At 39.6% G+C, this 17,298-nt stretch overlaps 1 protein-coding gene across 1 annotated transcript in view; it reads right to left on the reverse strand.

Annotated features, from left to right (window-relative positions):
• Nucleotides 1–1,394: 1,394 nt before the first annotated feature.
• Nucleotides 1,395–17,298, reverse strand: part of LOC133550235 (lysophospholipid acyltransferase 2-like) — a 111,971-nt gene continuing 96,067 nt past the window's right edge. The window contains exons 7-13 of the mRNA XM_061896400.1: nucleotides 15,173–15,359; nucleotides 9,637–9,829; nucleotides 9,371–9,474; nucleotides 9,218–9,282; nucleotides 9,012–9,144; nucleotides 5,737–5,888; nucleotides 1,395–3,096 (exon numbers count right to left, since the gene is read on the reverse strand). Of these exons, the coding sequence (XP_061752384.1) occupies nucleotides 2,937–3,096; nucleotides 5,737–5,888; nucleotides 9,012–9,144; nucleotides 9,218–9,282; nucleotides 9,371–9,474; nucleotides 9,637–9,829; nucleotides 15,173–15,359 (994 nt within the window). The 3' untranslated portion in view covers nucleotides 1,395–2,936. The remainder of the gene's footprint in view (nucleotides 3,097–5,736; nucleotides 5,889–9,011; nucleotides 9,145–9,217; nucleotides 9,283–9,370; nucleotides 9,475–9,636; nucleotides 9,830–15,172; nucleotides 15,360–17,298) is intronic.

Genomic DNA, 17,298 nt, shown 5'->3' on the forward strand with positions numbered 1-17,298 from the left:
AATGATGGGTTCCCACTTCTCTGTGAGCGCTTTGAGTATATAACAATAGAAAAGCGCGATATAAATCTAATCCATTATTATTATTATTATTAATTTAAATATATTTTACCCCAAGAGGGACAAGCCGTAGAAATGGATGTATAATGTTATTTTTCTTCAATGTCAGTCCTCAGACCTTCCAATTATTCAAAATGTATTGAAACAAATAATGCAGTCCATAAATTGATACTAAATAAACAAAACAAACCACACAGTTTTTGGGGCTTCAATATGTTTGGAGTCAAACCTTATCGATAATGTATTTAATACAAAGTAATTCAGCCTGGCAAGAGAAACAAAAAAAGTTTATAATAAAACACATTTCAAAAACTAATGATTAATAAAATAAAAATAATTTACAAGGCTTATCAAGGTAAAATGGGGGGTTGCCCACATATGCGGTCCTCTCCAAGGTTTCTCATAGTCATCATTGTCACCGACGTCCCACTGGGTGTGAGTGTTCCTTGCCCTTATGTGGGCTCTACCGAGGATGTCGTCGTGGTTTGTGCAGCCCTTTGAGACACTAGTGATTTAGGGCTATATAAATAATCATCGATTGATTGATGATTGAAAATAGGTTGGACTTTGGCGACTTACTGTATGTATGTATTTTTTATATTTAAATAAATGCATTTCTACCGACAAAGATCACTTTTATATAATTTTTTAAAAATAAAAAGTAAATATATTATTGTCCTAACTTTTATGCTCTTCCACTATTATTGTTTTGAAATAAACAAATAACATTTAATTCATCAATTAATTAATGAAATATACAGCAGGATCCTCCCATGATATTCATAGCAAAGTAAGCACGTATCTCCAGAGGTTTTGCAGTTTTTTGTCACCACAGTGATGGTAAAGACAAAAAAAGCGATGACAACCATAGAATACAAGACATAGAAAAGCATCTGGCTGCTCAGTAATACAATTAGTACCTATAAAAGATCACTGCAGTAGGGAATGAAATGATATTGCCCCATTCCTGGGTGGATCTCCTATGAGAGGAAAAGGGGGGTAATCATTTTGTAATGTGCTGAAAATGATGGAAAGCGCTATGTAGAAAATTTGGAATTGCCACAAAACTGCCATCTGGCAACGGAAGTAGATAGTGCAATCCCCCAATTTGTCTAGTTTCCTGTGTCAGGTAAACTGCCAATAATGCAGCCATATGAATCCCCTTCCTCCTGTAGCATTGCTCCATAAACATTCTATGTTAATTCTTAGCTTTATTAACTCCACGAAATATTACTTGCAGTCTATGGAGAACCCCACTGTGCATGGAAAATTAAAACTTGATAAACAATCCCCAACTTACTTTCATATTTCAGTACTTTATAAACTCCAAATGAGTGTTGGTGTTTAAAAATAACCTCTCTTTATTTTTGCCACATAAATCAGAATTTTAATGAACTGTCATACAAATCTCTCAATAAATTTCCTTCTGACACAAAAATAACCGTTTTGTTACACCAGCACACACTCACCCACGCACACAAGCAGGCGCACATGCACACATACACACAATGAAAGAAGAAAAAAAAATGCGCCATTCAATGATTTGGCACTTTGGACATATGGAGCAGTTTGCATTGATCTGCTGGTTTTGGTGGCCATGCAGTGCAATCATGTTCTTAAATGTTCCAGAAAGAATGGCGTCCCTTTTCTTTATCTCATATAGGTGCTCACCTTTTTACAGGGCTACAAATATAGTTGACCACATTAACGTAACGTACAAACCACATGAACACTGACACGGAAACACACAATTATGGCAGGAATATGCAAATGTTAGACCGTCTCAAAAAGAAAAGAAAAAACTTGGCTGCTTTGTTATTTTTACAAACGCACCAAGGTCACAAAGCGTATACGTGAATCTTGAACGCTCCCCCTGCCTGTTTAAAAGATATGTTTTAGCAATCCGGCTTCATGGGGCGTGCGTTATAATAAACAGGATGATCTTTCCCAAAGGCTTAAAGTGAACAAAAACAAAGAAAACCAGCGTGTTATACACACTGTACAGTAAATGCACCTCAACGTAAAAAAAAAAAATAAGTTACCTCAACAGCTTGCCTCTTTTTACACTGAATTTCCATAATAAAATTGCACTTATAGCCTCCATGTGCACCCATTTAGAACACTTTATTTCCCGTTTAGTTTGATAAGTACGGCTACTATTAAATAGGGAGCGTTTAAATTAATGGGACATCGCGTGATTAGATCACTACTTTTGACTGTACATGATGTGAAACGTCTTATATTCGTTGTACATGTTGCTGTGGTTTAGGGCTGTAAAAGTAGGAGCATGTTAAATCAGAAAAAGCCAATGTATCTCCCAAAAGGAAAAAAAAACATCGGAAGTTAAATATCTCTCTTTGATACACACACATATTGGACGGCGATAAAGTTTATCAAGAAAAAAAAAAATGGGCGAGACGTTTTCACCACTGGAGACAGGACGAGATCAGGTTTCCTCTTTGGGCCTTTTTCTATGAACTCTGAGAATAGTGTCATCACAAACATCTAAATACAAAACACTTATTATCGTTATGTGGACGCCCGTCAACATTTGGAGGTGCCTAAGGCCTGTTTAAAAGTTGGCAGCTGATGATAAAGGTTTCCAGACAATGACAAAAACCCTCCACATACTCTTTTTGTACGAGCTGTTGGTACCTGCCAGGTACATAGAGGGTTTAAGGCAGCTTGGAATTCAGTTTATCTCCATAAAATGTAATGTAACCACGATCGCTCCGGTCCTCCTTTGTTACTGGAAGTATATCGGGTTCGTTCCCAGCGCGTCCGATATTTGGTTTCTGGTCGGGAAAACAGACTCGCCACGCTCCCCCAAGCTCTCCATGGTCTCCTGTTTGTCTCACTAATGCCGCTTCTCCTCAGACTCATGTGGTTTTGTCTTTCTGGCTGCAGTTGTTTGAGGTGCCGCCGTCCACCAGCTGCGGCGTGCACTCCTGCTGACCTTTCGCCTCGCGGCGCCGCGATCGCACCGGCAGGGCCAGGGCCACCAGCAGACACAGGAGGTGTAAGCAGAAGTACCAGGACCTGCACACACACATCAAGCACAGGAAATTTGATGGGTGACTGACATCATTACCGTACTGACCAGAACTTAAGACAACCAGTTGCAAAGATACTTTCAAGTAGAGGTACTGCATGAATTTGTTTTTTGTAATATATTTCTTTATAGTCCCTCCACACTGTCTTTAAAGGCCTACTAAAAATGAGATTTTCTTATTTAAATGGAGATAGCAGGTCCATTCTATGTGTCATACTTGATCATTTCGCAATATTGCCATATTTTTGCTGAAAGGATTTAGTAGTATTTTACGCTTCATAATGCGCCACACATTTTCGATTTGAGACATGTCTGGACTGCAGGCGGGCCAGGAAAGTACCCGCACTCTTTTACTACGAAGCCACGTTGTTGTAACACGTGGCTTGGCATTGTCTTGCTGAAATAAGCAGGGGCGTCCATGATAACGTTGCTTGGATGACAACATATGTTGCTCCAAAACCTGTATGGATGGACCTTTCAGCATTGATGGTGCCTTCACAGATGTGTAAGTTACCCGTGCCTTGGGCACTAATACACCCCCATACCATCACAGATGCTGGCTTTTGAACTTTGCGCCTATAACAATCCAAATGGTTATTTTCCACTTTGTTCTGGAGTATGGGTGTCAAACTCTGGCCCGCGGGCCAAATTTGGCCCTCCCTGTAATTTAATTTGGCCCTTGAGGCAATGTCAAATTAACGTTAGAGCTGGCCCGCCGGTGTCATACAGCGGCAGTTTCGCTGTAACACCGCATTCACTGCTAATACTCATACATGTCAACACTCCCAATTTTTCCAGGAGACTCCCGAAGTTCAGTGCCCCTCTCGAAAATCTCCCGGGGCAACCAGTCTCCCGAATTTCTCCCAATTTCCACCCGGACAACAATATTGGGGGCGTGCCTTAAAGGCACTGCCTTTACCGTTCTCTGCAACCTGTGGTCATGTCTGCTTTTCCTCCATACAAACAGCGTGTCGGCCCAGTCACATAATATATGCGGCTTTAGCGCACACACACAAGTGAATGCAAGGCATACTTGATCAACAGCCATGCAGGGCACACTGAGGGTGGCCGTATTAACAATGCCAACACTGTTACAAATATGCGCCACAGTGTGAACCCACACCAAATAATAATGACAAACACATTTCGGGAGAACACGCGCACCGTAACGCAACAGAACAAATACCCAAAACCCCTTGCAGGACTAACTCTTCCGGGACGCTACAATATACACCCCCCCGCTACCACCAAACCCCGCAGGTCCCAATAAAAGGTTAATTTGTTGATCCTTGGCCCGTGGCTTTTTTCAGTTTAAAATTTTGGCCCACTCTGTATTTGAGTTTGACACCCCTGTTCTGGAGGACACCACGTCCTCTGTTTCCAAATATAATTTGAAATATGGACTCGTCAGACCACAGAACACCTTTCCACTTTGCATCAGTCCATCTTAAGTGAGCTCGGGCTCAGCGAAGCCGGGGGCGTTTCAGAGTGTTGTTGATGAATGGGTTTGGCTTTGCATGGTAGAGTTTTAACTTGCACGTACAGATGTAGCGACCAACTGTAGTTACTGACAGTGGTTTTATTAAGTGTTCCTGACCCAATGTAGTGAGATCCTTTAAACACTCATGTCGGTTTTTGATGCAATACTGCCTGAGGGTTCAAAGGTCCGTAATATCATCGCTTACGTGCAGTGATTTCTCGAGATTCTCTGAACCTTTTGATGATTTTACTGTTGAAAGTCCATGTATCATCCCAAAAGTTGTGAAAATATTTTATGACAGTTGAAAAGATACTTCGCGCTGCTTTAAATAATTACTGTGACCACTAAGTGTCGTCCAACAAAAAATTTACAACTCCAGTTTAACTTAAAGTGAGTACAAGTCCATGCCAAACAGTTATTAATAAATATGTTAGTGTTTTTCGTACCTACACGCAGAGTAAAATATCACAAGATGTTTTTCTTAAATTATTAACATCGTCGAATCAGCAAACGCACTGCAAAAATTTCCCGAGCCTTTAAATTGTTCTCTTAGTCTGAATTTGTGCGATATTTTTATATACGAACCTGTACATAAAAAAAGTGTTTCAATCTATTGTTGCACTTACTACAAACACCTAATGTAATACTTAACCATATTTCAATTTAAAAGAAGAAAACATGATTAGATTTTGTATATTTTCTAGTGTGGTGTAATAATAATTTGTTCGTGTTAGTGTACTAAGCAAAGCTAAAAACCATTTAATTATGTCTGGACTTGATGTTATTGGTGCAGAACTAATCAAACCTGTGAGCTGTGTTAATGAGTAAAAGATATTTTTGTGTTGCTGTGCCACCAAGCAATTTAACGGCAGCCTTCCTTTGGAGTGACACTGCATATTACCAGACGCGTATACTATGACAGGGGCCGAGCCATGTTCGGGATTTTTATTTCCTCCTCATTGATTCTTGTAGCTCATTAAAATGTTCCGTGCAGCAGCCTGACGAGGGGGAATTGCACTCATATGGCTGCTGCGTGAGCAGTAACTTCATTCTTTTGGCTGATATTACAGTAATTCCCACATTATAAGCCGACTTAATTACTGTAATAAAAGCAGTAATTTTCGCTTGCTCTGCATTAATTTCATACCTGTAGAATTTGAGCGAGGGTCCCACAGTGAGTAGGACAAACGGCACCACTGTGTAACTGATGGCAACTTGAGTCCACGCCCACGTGATGACATCATAGATGCGCTTGTACGAGTCAGAGACCAGGAAGTGAGGTCTGATGTTGTGTCTTACCTGGAAGCAAAGGGAAACAGCCTGTTATCCAAACATATTGATATATATTTTAAATGGTAAATGTACAATATCCACATGTCTACCTCATTCAAAAGACAGGAAATGAAATGAGATTTTCTTATTTAAACGGGAATAGCAGGTCCATTCTATGTGTCATACTTGATTATTTCACGATATTGCCATATTTTTGCTGAAAGGATTTAGTAGAGAACATCGACGATAAAGTTTGCAGCTTTTGGTCGCTAATAGAAAAGCTCTGCCTTTACCGGAAGTATGTGTCACGAGTTGCAGGGCTCCACACATATTCACATTGTTTTTAATGGGAGCCACCAGCAGCAAGAGCAATTCTGACCGAAAAAGCGACAATTTCCCCATTAATTTGAGCGAAGATGAAAGATTTGTGAATTAGGATATTGATAGTGAAGGACTAGAAAGAAAAAAAAAGCGACGGCTCCGAGCGCCAGCAAAGTGAGCGTTTCAGATGTTATTAGACACATTTACTAGGATAATTCTGGAAGATCCCTTATCTGCTTATTGTTTTAATGGTGTTTTAGTGAGATTTTAAAGATTTTTAAGTCATATATCGAGGTCGGATGGCTGCTGTGAACGAGCAGTGTCTCAGAGAGAAGCCAAGGAGCCAAGCTCACAGCTGCCTTTTTTTACAGCTGCTGCAGGACGACGAATAATCCACCGATGTCTCCGGTATGATATATATCACAATTTCCCCATCCAAAAACATGCTAGTTGAAGTAGAGAAACATGTTTGCTTGACCGCTCCGCTTCACAACAAACAAAGAAACACCGGCTGTGTCTCGGTCCTAAAGAAAGCTGCAATCCACCGGTTTCCACCAACAGCATTGTTCTTTATAGTCTCCATTATTAAATGAACAATTTGCAAACGATTCAGCAACACAGATGTCCAAAATACTGTGTAATTATGCGGTTAAAGCAGACTACTTTTAGGTGCGAGTGGTGCAGCGCAAGTATTTCCTAACAGTTAGTGACGTCACGCGTACGCGTCATCATTCCGCGACGTTTTCATCAAGAAACTCGCGCGAAATTTAAAATTGCAATTTAGTGAACTAAAAAGGCCGTGTTGGCATGTGTTGCAATGTTACTATTTCATCATTGATATATAAACTATCAGACTGCGTGGTCGGTAGTAGTGGGTTTCAGTACGCCTTTAAAAGGAATGTTTTGCAGTGTGTTATTGGTTTGCTAAGTAGCTTTGGGAAACAAACTGCGTCTTTACACAGAAAAAAAAACAAAACACAACACGGTGTTGTTTCATCGCTTCCTGGAACAACCACATCACTTAATTATTGTATTTTTAAAACACTGGCCACTTCTTTAGGTAAACAAAACAAATGTGTCGTGTAGGTGGCAGCAATGTGCAACATGTGGCCATAATTATGACAAAACAGAAAATAGATATAAGTATTTATTTGTATGAATAATTTTTAATAAAGTTGTGTAATATTGTAGATGTTTGTATAAATATTTAATACAATTTTGTTAGCTAATCAAATGATTACTTTATAATAAACATTATAAAATAATATTCAGTATAACATATGTATTAAAATGTTATTATTCCATGTAGTATGACTTGTGGTTTCCCAACAAAATTTTCACTTGCAATAAGATACAGATATTGGAGCCTTGAGTATTGGTTAATACTAATATTGATCAGATATGATATCAGTACAAATCATGGCTACTTTTGTCATTTTGCAGTGTCGTATATTAGAACAGGCTTGATCACATAAAAGTTGTCAAACAGATAATAACATGAACCTATTTAATAATAGCTGTCTGGAATGGACTTATGCTGTCTCAAAGTTGAAGTACAGTGGAAATTGTTTTTGTTTTTTTTGGAGACCCCTAGTGGCCATAATATTTCATAAAAATTATGACATTATTGAAAAGGAAATTTTGACATTTAGTTAACTACCGTTCTAAGTGAATTCACTGCAGGACTGTTTGTATCTGTGATTTTATATACAAGAGGGTGATATTGAACCAATATTTATATCGGATCGGGACACCCTAATTATCCATCCAACCATCCATTTTCTACCGCTTGTCCTGTTCGGGGTCGCTGGAGCCTATCTCAGCTACAATCGGGGGGAAGGCGGTGTACACCCTGGACAAGTCGCCACCTCATCGCAGGGCCAACACAGACAGACAGACAACATTCACGCTCACATTCACCCTAATTATCTCTCACTAATTAAAACGGAGTTTTTGTTGTATTATTCATCCATCCATTTATTTTTCTACCACTAATTCCCTTTGGGGTGATGGAGGGCGCTGGTGCCTATCTCAGCAACAATCGGGCGGAAGGCGGCGTACACCCTGGACAAGTCCATACCTCATCGCAGGGCCAACACAGATAGACAGACAACATTGACACTACTATATTTAAAAAATTCAATTAAATATATTTATATTTACCGTATTTTTCGGACTATAAGTCGCGACTTATACTCAGGAGCGACTTATGTGTGAAATTATTAACACATTACCGTAAAATATCAAATGATATTATTTAGCTCATTCACGAAGGAGACTAGACGTATAAGATTTAATGGATATAGCAATTAGGAGTGAAAGATTGTTTGGTAAAGGTATAGCATGTTCTATATGTTATAGTTATTTGAATGACTCTTACCATAATATGTTACGTTAACATACCAGGCACCTTCTCAGTTGGTTATTTATGCGTCATATAACGTACACTTATTCAGCCTGTTGCTCACTATTCTTTATTTATTTTAAATTGCCTTTCAAATGTCTATTCTTGGTGTTGGGTTTTATCAAATAAATTTCCCCCAAAAAATGCGACTTATACTGCAGTGCGACGTATATATGTTTTTTTTTTCTTTATTATGAATTTTCGGCAGGTGCAACTTATACTCCGGAGCAACTTATACTCCGAAAAATACGGTAATTGCGTCCCGTATGAAATTAATCTTATTTGACAAGAGGTATTTAGCAGTCTACCTAAAGGAATAATGAAATTTTTTTGGATACTGCTCTTCTATTGAATGTCTATGGACTGTGCAGGTGGATGACTGTTGTAAAATGTTGTCAAATTTATTCAAGGGGTGGGTAACTTACTGCACGTGCCGCCATGGTCATGGCAGTGCCAGTGAGGAAGGTTATGTAGTAGCCAGGATACACGCCGTGCCACATGGCTGACAGTAGGAAGGTGGCGGCAGTGGGGTTGACAGGACAGCGCTCATAACATACCCTGGAGGACAAAAGACATGTCTGGTAAGACTATGAACATGAGCATGGGACAATAATCCAACCACTTGTTTTACCTTTTGAGCCAGAGAGATGTCTGGATGTTCCAGTTGTCAAGGAACAGCTTGAAACTGGTAGCAAACTAAACCCCCCCCCAAATACAAATGGTCAGACAGCTATTCAAAAAAAGTGAAATAATGTGTCTTCGCAAAGACTTAAGTCAATTTAACCTCAATGTCCAGAATTCTGAGGTTGGAAATCAAGTCCCAGCGCGGAGAGCCATCTTTGTTGTAGCCGTTGAAACCAAATCCTGCTGCATTGTTGATAGCATCAGCTGCACAGGTGGAAACATACAAATGAATACAAAAGAGGAGGATACTTTATTGAATTAAGTGTGAATCAGAGGATGCAGTTTGAAATGTCATCACCAGGGGGAGCTCCAATATCAACATTTGTGTGCAATTCACATAGTGCTTCAAGCAGTGATCCAACTCACCCAGCGTCCAGACAAAGTAGTACTTGGGTCTGAGAGCCAGCATGGCTAAGTAAAGGTAGACCACTTGTATGTAAAAGGGCGTGTTGGTAATGAAGTCGTCGTCTATGGACCGCTCCACTGGGATCAGCTTGCACAAGGACAGATAGATGCCCAGCGAGACGGCGCATGTACACAGCTTAGAGATGACATCATCCTAAACAACGAAGAAGAAGATTAATCCCATTAAAAAGTAAACAAACACAACCCAATAATGAGTGTTTTATGCAGTATGTTATGAAGCAAATACATAATTACTGTTGTAAAAACTGCTAACATACTGTAGCTTTTCCTAAGGAAAATCGAATAAATAGGATAGATTGTCCTGCCTTTGAATATGGATTGTGTATTTGACAGAGCAAGACTGATAGTCAAAAATTGTCAATAAAACAGGGCTGTGCTTGCTAGTAAGGGGAAAACAGTGCACGAAGACATATTGTTGTCAACAAATTAAGCCGAGGAGTAAACATCTATTTACCAGATTGTCTTTATCGGCAGTTGTAAAATGTTCTTACACCAAGTAACGCCTCAAAAATATGTTGGCTTTGCAAGTACCATCACCTTTGCCACCTTTAATTGCCATTCTTTAAAATATGTGACTTGTATTTTGATGAACAAAGTAAATGTTTACATTTCGTCAAAGGTAATTTGAATTTAGTTACATTTTATAATTGGTCAACACATTTGTATTTGTGCGCTTATTTATGTACTGTATATGTTTTGTATAAATATTTTTTTCCAAATGTCCGGTCTTCCTAAGCACTAACAGTGATACACTTAAGGATTGTCGATATGACCTAAAATCTGTATCGCGATATAAATAGGAGCCTCCTGCTACAACGATATACATCACAACATATTGTTTGGCATATAAATGATAACAGGTTATAAGGGTGCCTAATTTAGCTGCTGATGTATACAATACGTACTAACATACTGCGTCATTTCCAGTTGTAATTTTTTCTCAAAACTATAATTATGTATTTACTAATTTACTATTAATATCTGGTTACTTTCTGTTGTAACATGCTTCTATTGACACTTCTTTTAAAATGTAATAAACACTTATTCTTCTGTTAATTGGATACTTTAAGTTAGTTTTGGATGATACTAGAAACGTGGGTATCAATCCAATAGAAAGTACAAACCCCGTTTCCATTAGAGTTGGGAAACTGTGTCAGATTTAAATATAAAAGGAATACAATGATTTGCAAATCCTTTTCAACCCACATTTAATTGAATGCACTACAATGACAAGATATTTGATGTTCAAACTCATAAACTTTATTTTTTTTTTTGCAAATAATAATTAACTTGGAATTTCATGGCTGCAACACGTGCTAAAGTAGTTGGGAAAGGGCATGTTCACCACTGTGTTACATCACCTTTTCTTTCAACAACACTCAATAAACGTTTGGGAACTGAGGAAACTAATTGTTGAAGCTTTGAAAGTGGAATTCTTTCCCATTCTTGTTTTATGTAGAGCTTCAGTCGTTCAACAGTCCGGGGTCTCCGCTGTCATATTTTACGCTTCATAATGTGCCACACATTTTCGATGGGAAACAGGTCTGGACTGCAGGCGGGTCAGGAAACTTATCCGCACTCTTTTACTACCAAGCCACGTTGTCTTGCTGAAATAAGCAGGGGCGTCCATGATAACGTTGCTTGGATGACAACTTATGTTGCTCCAAAACCTGTATGGATGGACCTTTCAGCATTGATGGTGCCTTCACAGATGCCTTGGGCACTAATACACCCCCATACCATCACAGATGCTGGCATTTGAACTTTGCGCCTATAACAATCCCAATGGTCCGTAATATCGTCGCTTTCGTGCAGTGATTTCTCCAGACTTTCTGAACCTTTTGATGATTTTACGGACCATAGATGGTAAAATTCCAAAATTCCTTCCAATAGCTTGTTGAGAAATGTTCTAAAACTGTTCGACAATTTGCTTACAAAGGGGTGACCCTTACCCCATCCTTGTTTGTGAATTATTTAACATTTCATGGAAGCTGCTTTTATACCCAATCATTGCACCCAACTGTTCCCAATTAGCCTGCATACCTGTGGGATGTTACATATAAGTGTTTGATGAGCATTCCTCAACTTTATCATATTTTAAAGTTAATGATTATTTGCAAAAAAAAAAAAGTTTATCAGTTTGAACATCAAATACTGTATATTGTCTTTGTAGCATATTCAACTGAATATGGGTTGAAAATGATTTGCAAATCATTGTATTTCCCAACTCATATGGAAACGGGGTTTGTAGGTACAAGGGCAGTATTGGTCATAATGTTCAGACCTAAAATTTTCATGATCAATAAATGATTCAATTCTTGACCATAACTGTAATCCAACAATAACAATTATTATTTCAATTATATCTTTATTCCGTTTTGTTATATTCAAATTGTGTAATAAAGTCAATGGTGTAAAATAACAACAAAAACTACTAGTTGCTTTCATGTCCTGAGTTTGTAAACACTAAAAAACTACCAAAAATCGTTTTTGTGATAAAAAAATAAATATTGATTTATTCGCTTATGATACTATACTTGGTATTGTTGCTGCCGAGATTTGTATCGATCGCCCTGCCCCTGTTTACATTCAAAAGCTTAGCGTTTTTTTGTATCCTCCTGCAGTGTCCAGTGTAGCATGTTTAGCTCTTCCTTGTCCTCCAATGATAAGAGTAGTTGTAAGTTTTGACGCCATGAAGGCGACAATTAGTGATTTAATAAACGCACTGTGGATGGGGCATTAACCGCTTGCAAGGACGCAACAATGCGTTGAGGACGCCTTTGTTCGCTTGCCGCTGTCAAATTTGTGGGATACAGCAGAGAGAATGTGTCATCAGCATGCGTTACCCTGATATAACAATAGTATTAACAGCTCTATCGTCATAATTTATACCATACATCATTTGAATCGCGCAACCTTAGTGGTTCTCGTACAAATGGTCAGCATACAAGGAGAATTTCCTCTTTTGCTGCTGCCAAGCACAACTGCAAAAACACCTCTTTATAGGATTCTTTGTAGAGTTGTGAGCCAGGCCGCTATTTTAATTGGTCTCATCTATTCCCTCATATTTTTATTATATCTTAGTAGTAATAGCCAAGTAAAATCAAAATTTAATGACTCATTGACAGTAATTTGTTTACACCGCATGACACTTGCACTGAACATGGACATACAGTTGATCCCCGCCCATAAAATTATAAAAAAAAATATTTTCAATACACTAAACCAGGGATTCTCAAACTGTGGCACATCTACCATTAGTAGTACGCAGGCTCCATCTAGTGCTGCGCTTAGAATCACTTAATCAAATATTCAAACACAGTTATACTGTTCAAACTGTGTCGGGGGTGAACAAGGGTATGGGTCAAATGCAAAGGACAAATGTCACCACACATAGTGTGTGTGACAATCATTGGTACTTTAACTTTAATGTTACAGTGGCCCACAATATTAAATAAAACCTGTTCCTTTGTCTTTTATGAATATTCAGGTCTACTACACTCCAGTATTTTTTGATTGGTCAAAATGGTAGTACTTGGAAAGTCAAGTGTTTACTGAGGTGGTACTTGGTAAAACAACGTTGAGAACAACTGCTCTAAACACTATAACATGCATCTGTACAACTCCAGGCATACAGTTCACAGTATTATATCCGTCCATCCATCCATTGTGAAGTGAAGTGAAGTGAAGTGAATCATATTTATATAGCGCTTTTTCTCTAGTTACTCAAAGCGCTTTACATAGTGAAATCCAATATCTAAGTTACATTTAAACCAGTGTGGGTGGCACTGGGATTTGGTAAAGTGATTTGCCCAAGGACACAACGGCAGTACCTAGGATGGCATAAGCGGGGATCGAACTTGCAACCCTCAAGTTGCTGGCACGGCCACTCTACCAACCGAGCTATACCGCTATATATTTCCCCATTGTCTAACGCTTGTCCCTTTCGGGGTCGCAGGGGGTGCTGGAGCCTATCTCAGCTGCCTTCGGGCGATCGACGGGGTACACCCTGGACAAGTCGCCACCTCATCACAGGGCCAACACAGATAGACAGACAACATTCACACTCACAGTCACACACTAGCGCCAATTTGGTGTTGCCAATCAACCTATCCCCAGGTGCATGTTTTTGGAGGTCTTCCTGCTGAAAAAATGGCCAGTGGGACGGTGCCCTCTAGTGGATTTATAGCTGCAGCACATTTTCCCCCATGCAGATAACCCAATCAAACCACTTTTAATTTAAAGGGCTACTGAAATGAGATTTTCTTATTTAAACGGGGATAGCAGGTCCATTCTATGTGTCATACTTGATCATTTCGCGATATTGCCATATTTTTGCTGAAAGAATTTGGTAGAGAACATCAACGATAAAGTTCGCAACTTTTGGTCGCTAATAGAAAAGCCCTGCCTTTACCGACGTATGTGCGCGTGACGTCACGAGTTGCAGGGCTCCACACATATTCACATTTTTTTTTAATGGGAGCCACCAGCAGTAAGAGCAAATCGGACCGAGAAAGCGAAAATTTCCCCATTAATCTGAGCACGGATGAAAGATTCGTGAATTAGGATATTGATAGTGAAGGACTAGAAAAATAAAAAAAATAAAAATAACAAAATGGCAACGGTGCCGGGCGGGGGCAGCGTGAGCGTTTTAGATGTAATTAGACACATTTACTAGGATAATGCTGGAAGATCCCTTATCTGCTTATTGTTTTAATAGTGTTTTAGTGAGATTTTAAAGATTGTAAAGACATACTTCGGGGTCGGATGGCTGCGGTGAACACGAAGTGACTCAGAGAGAAGCCGAGAAGCCAAACTCACAGCTGCCTTTTTAACAGCTGCTGCAGGACGACGAATAATCCAATGATTTCTCCGGTAAGATATATATCACAATTTCCCCATTGAAAAACATGCTGTTTGACGTAGAGAAAACATGTTTGCTTGACCGCTCTGTGTAAAAGCTTCACAACAAACAAAGAAACACCGGCTGTGTCTCGGTGCTAAAGACAGCTGCAATCCACCGCTTTCCACCAACAGCATTGTTCTTTATAGTCTCCATTATTAAATGAACAAATTGCAAAAGATTCAGCAACACAGATGTCCAAAATACTGTGTAATTACGCCATGAACAGAGGCGACTTTTAGCCGTGTTTGGTGCAGCGCTAATATTTCCTTACAGTCCGTGACGTCACGCGTACGCGTCATCATTCCGCAACGTTTTCAACAAGAAACTCGCGGGAAATTTAAAATTGCAATTTAGTAAACTAAAAAGGCAGTATTGGCATGTGTTGCAATGTTAATATTTCATCATTGATATATAAACTATCAGACTGCGTGGTCGGTAGTAGTGGGTTTCAGTAGGCCTTTAAGTTGTAATGAAAAACCATGTAATTTATAAGGTGGGGATCTACTATAGTACTACTGTATATATTTTGTTTTTGTACCATTTCTCCACCTAAGAAGTAACCGCATATACCTTGGGGGAGGGTTCACTCTGCTTGTGCTTCCCGTTCTCCTTGCCGTTGGCGTTCTCCTGGTGCCGCGGCTGGTAGCACGTGCCCTCTATGAAAGCCATGTAGTCGTTGTAGGAACAGGTGGGTCCCGCCAGGATGCCCATGAAGTTGCAGTTGTAGCTGAGATACTCCAGTAGGCTGGGCATCCGCCTAGAAGGCAAGACACAAGCAATATATTAGTATATTGATATTATCCATCCATTTCTACCGATTGTCCCTTCCGTGGTGGCGGGGGGTACTGCAGCCTATCTCAACTGCATTCAACTGCCAAGTCGCCATCTCATCGCAGGACCATCGCAGATAGACGGACAACATTCACACACTAAGGCGAATTTTAATGTTAGTATTAGTATATTAGTAGGCGTGTACTTCTTGGCATTTCCAATGACATTGAGGTTATACACAATTGGTTACTTAATCAGGGTTTGGATGGGATCCCTTATTTTCCTGTGAAACTTTGTTATTATGGGTGTCCTCATACAACATTTTTACTTCCAAAATGTACCGATATTGGAGTTTAGAGTTAAAGTTAACTAAGTGTGGTGAAATGTGTCCTCTGCATTTGACCCATCCCCTTGTTCACTCCCTGGGAGGTGAGGGGAGCAGTGAGCTGAAATTCCCACCCTTGATGCTGAGTGCCAAGCAGGGAGTTAATGGGTTCCATTTTTATAGTCAGCCGGGATTTGAACTCACAACCTACCGATCTCATGGCGGACACTGTAACCCAGTGGTTCTTAACCGGGGTTCGATCGAACCTTAGGGGTTCGGTGGAGCCTCCGCTGCTGAGGTCAAGACACACCCAAATCATCCCGTAAATTAAAACTTCTCCCTATCGGCGTATTATAGATACCCCCAAACAACGTTCTCTCTAATTTTCCCTCAGATTTGCAGGTGTGTTATTTGTTGTGAGTTCATGCGCTGTTTGTGTTGTTCTTTGAACAAGGTGATTTTCCTTTTGTGCAACAGAAAAAAAACATAACTGTCTTGAAGTTGAAAAAAAAATTAAAGTTTCATTTTTCACTAAAGAAGGGTTCGGTGAAGGCGCATATAAAACTTGTGGGGTTTGGTACCTCCAACAAGGTTAAGAACTACTGCTCTAACCATTAGGCCAATACTAAAAATGGTTTGATCAAGTGAAATTACTCAAACAGAGAACAATGCTATGGATGAAAAAAACACTAACCTATTTATTATTAACCGTTTGGGATGGATTTATGCTGTTAAATTGAAGTGGAGCATTAATTCTTCTTTTTGGCGACACCCAGTGGCCACAATGATTCATAAATTTAAAGGCCTACTGAAATGAGATTTTCTTATTTAAATGGGGATAGCAGGTCCATTCTATGTGTCATATTTGATCATTTTGCAATATTGCCATATTTTTGCTGAAAGGATTTAGTGGACAACATCGGCGATAAAGTTCGCAACTTTTGGTCGCTAATAAAAAAAGCCTTGCCTTTCTTTACCGGAAGTAACAGACGATGTGCGCGTGACGTCACTGGTTGTAGAGCTCCTCACATCCTCACATTGTTTACAATCATAGCCACCAGCAGCGAGAGCGATTCGGACCAATAAAAAGCGACAATATGCCTATTAATTTGAGCGAGGATGAAAGATTTGTGAATGAGGATAGTGAGAGTGAAGGACTAGAATAAAAAAATAAATAAATTGGCGAGGGCAGTGAGAGCGATTCAAATGTTATTAGACACATTTACTAGGATAATTCTGGAAAATCCCTCAGCTGCTTATTGTGTTACTAGTGTTTTAGTGAGATTATATGGTACCTGAAAGTCAGAGGGGTGTGGCCAGTGTCTCCGGTGGGAGGAAGTAAGAGAGTCTGCAGCTGCAGGAGGACGCAAGCTCCGCTCATAACTACGGTAAAAGCTGACTTATTACCACAATTTTCTCACCGAAACCTGACGGTTGGCATGTGGTCGGGAACCATGTTCGCTTGACCGCTCTGGTCCATAGTAAAGCTTCAACTTCGGGAATTTTAAACAAGGAAACATCAGCTGTGTTTGTGTTGCTAAAGGCAGCCGCAATACACCGCTTCCCACCTCCATCTTTCTTCTTTGACTTCTCCATTATT

The sequence above is a fragment of the Nerophis ophidion genome, linkage group LG03 (genome assembly GCF_033978795.1).
Source record: "Nerophis ophidion isolate RoL-2023_Sa linkage group LG03, RoL_Noph_v1.0, whole genome shotgun sequence".
In the NCBI taxonomy this organism is placed as follows: domain Eukaryota; kingdom Metazoa; phylum Chordata; class Actinopteri; order Syngnathiformes; family Syngnathidae; genus Nerophis; species Nerophis ophidion.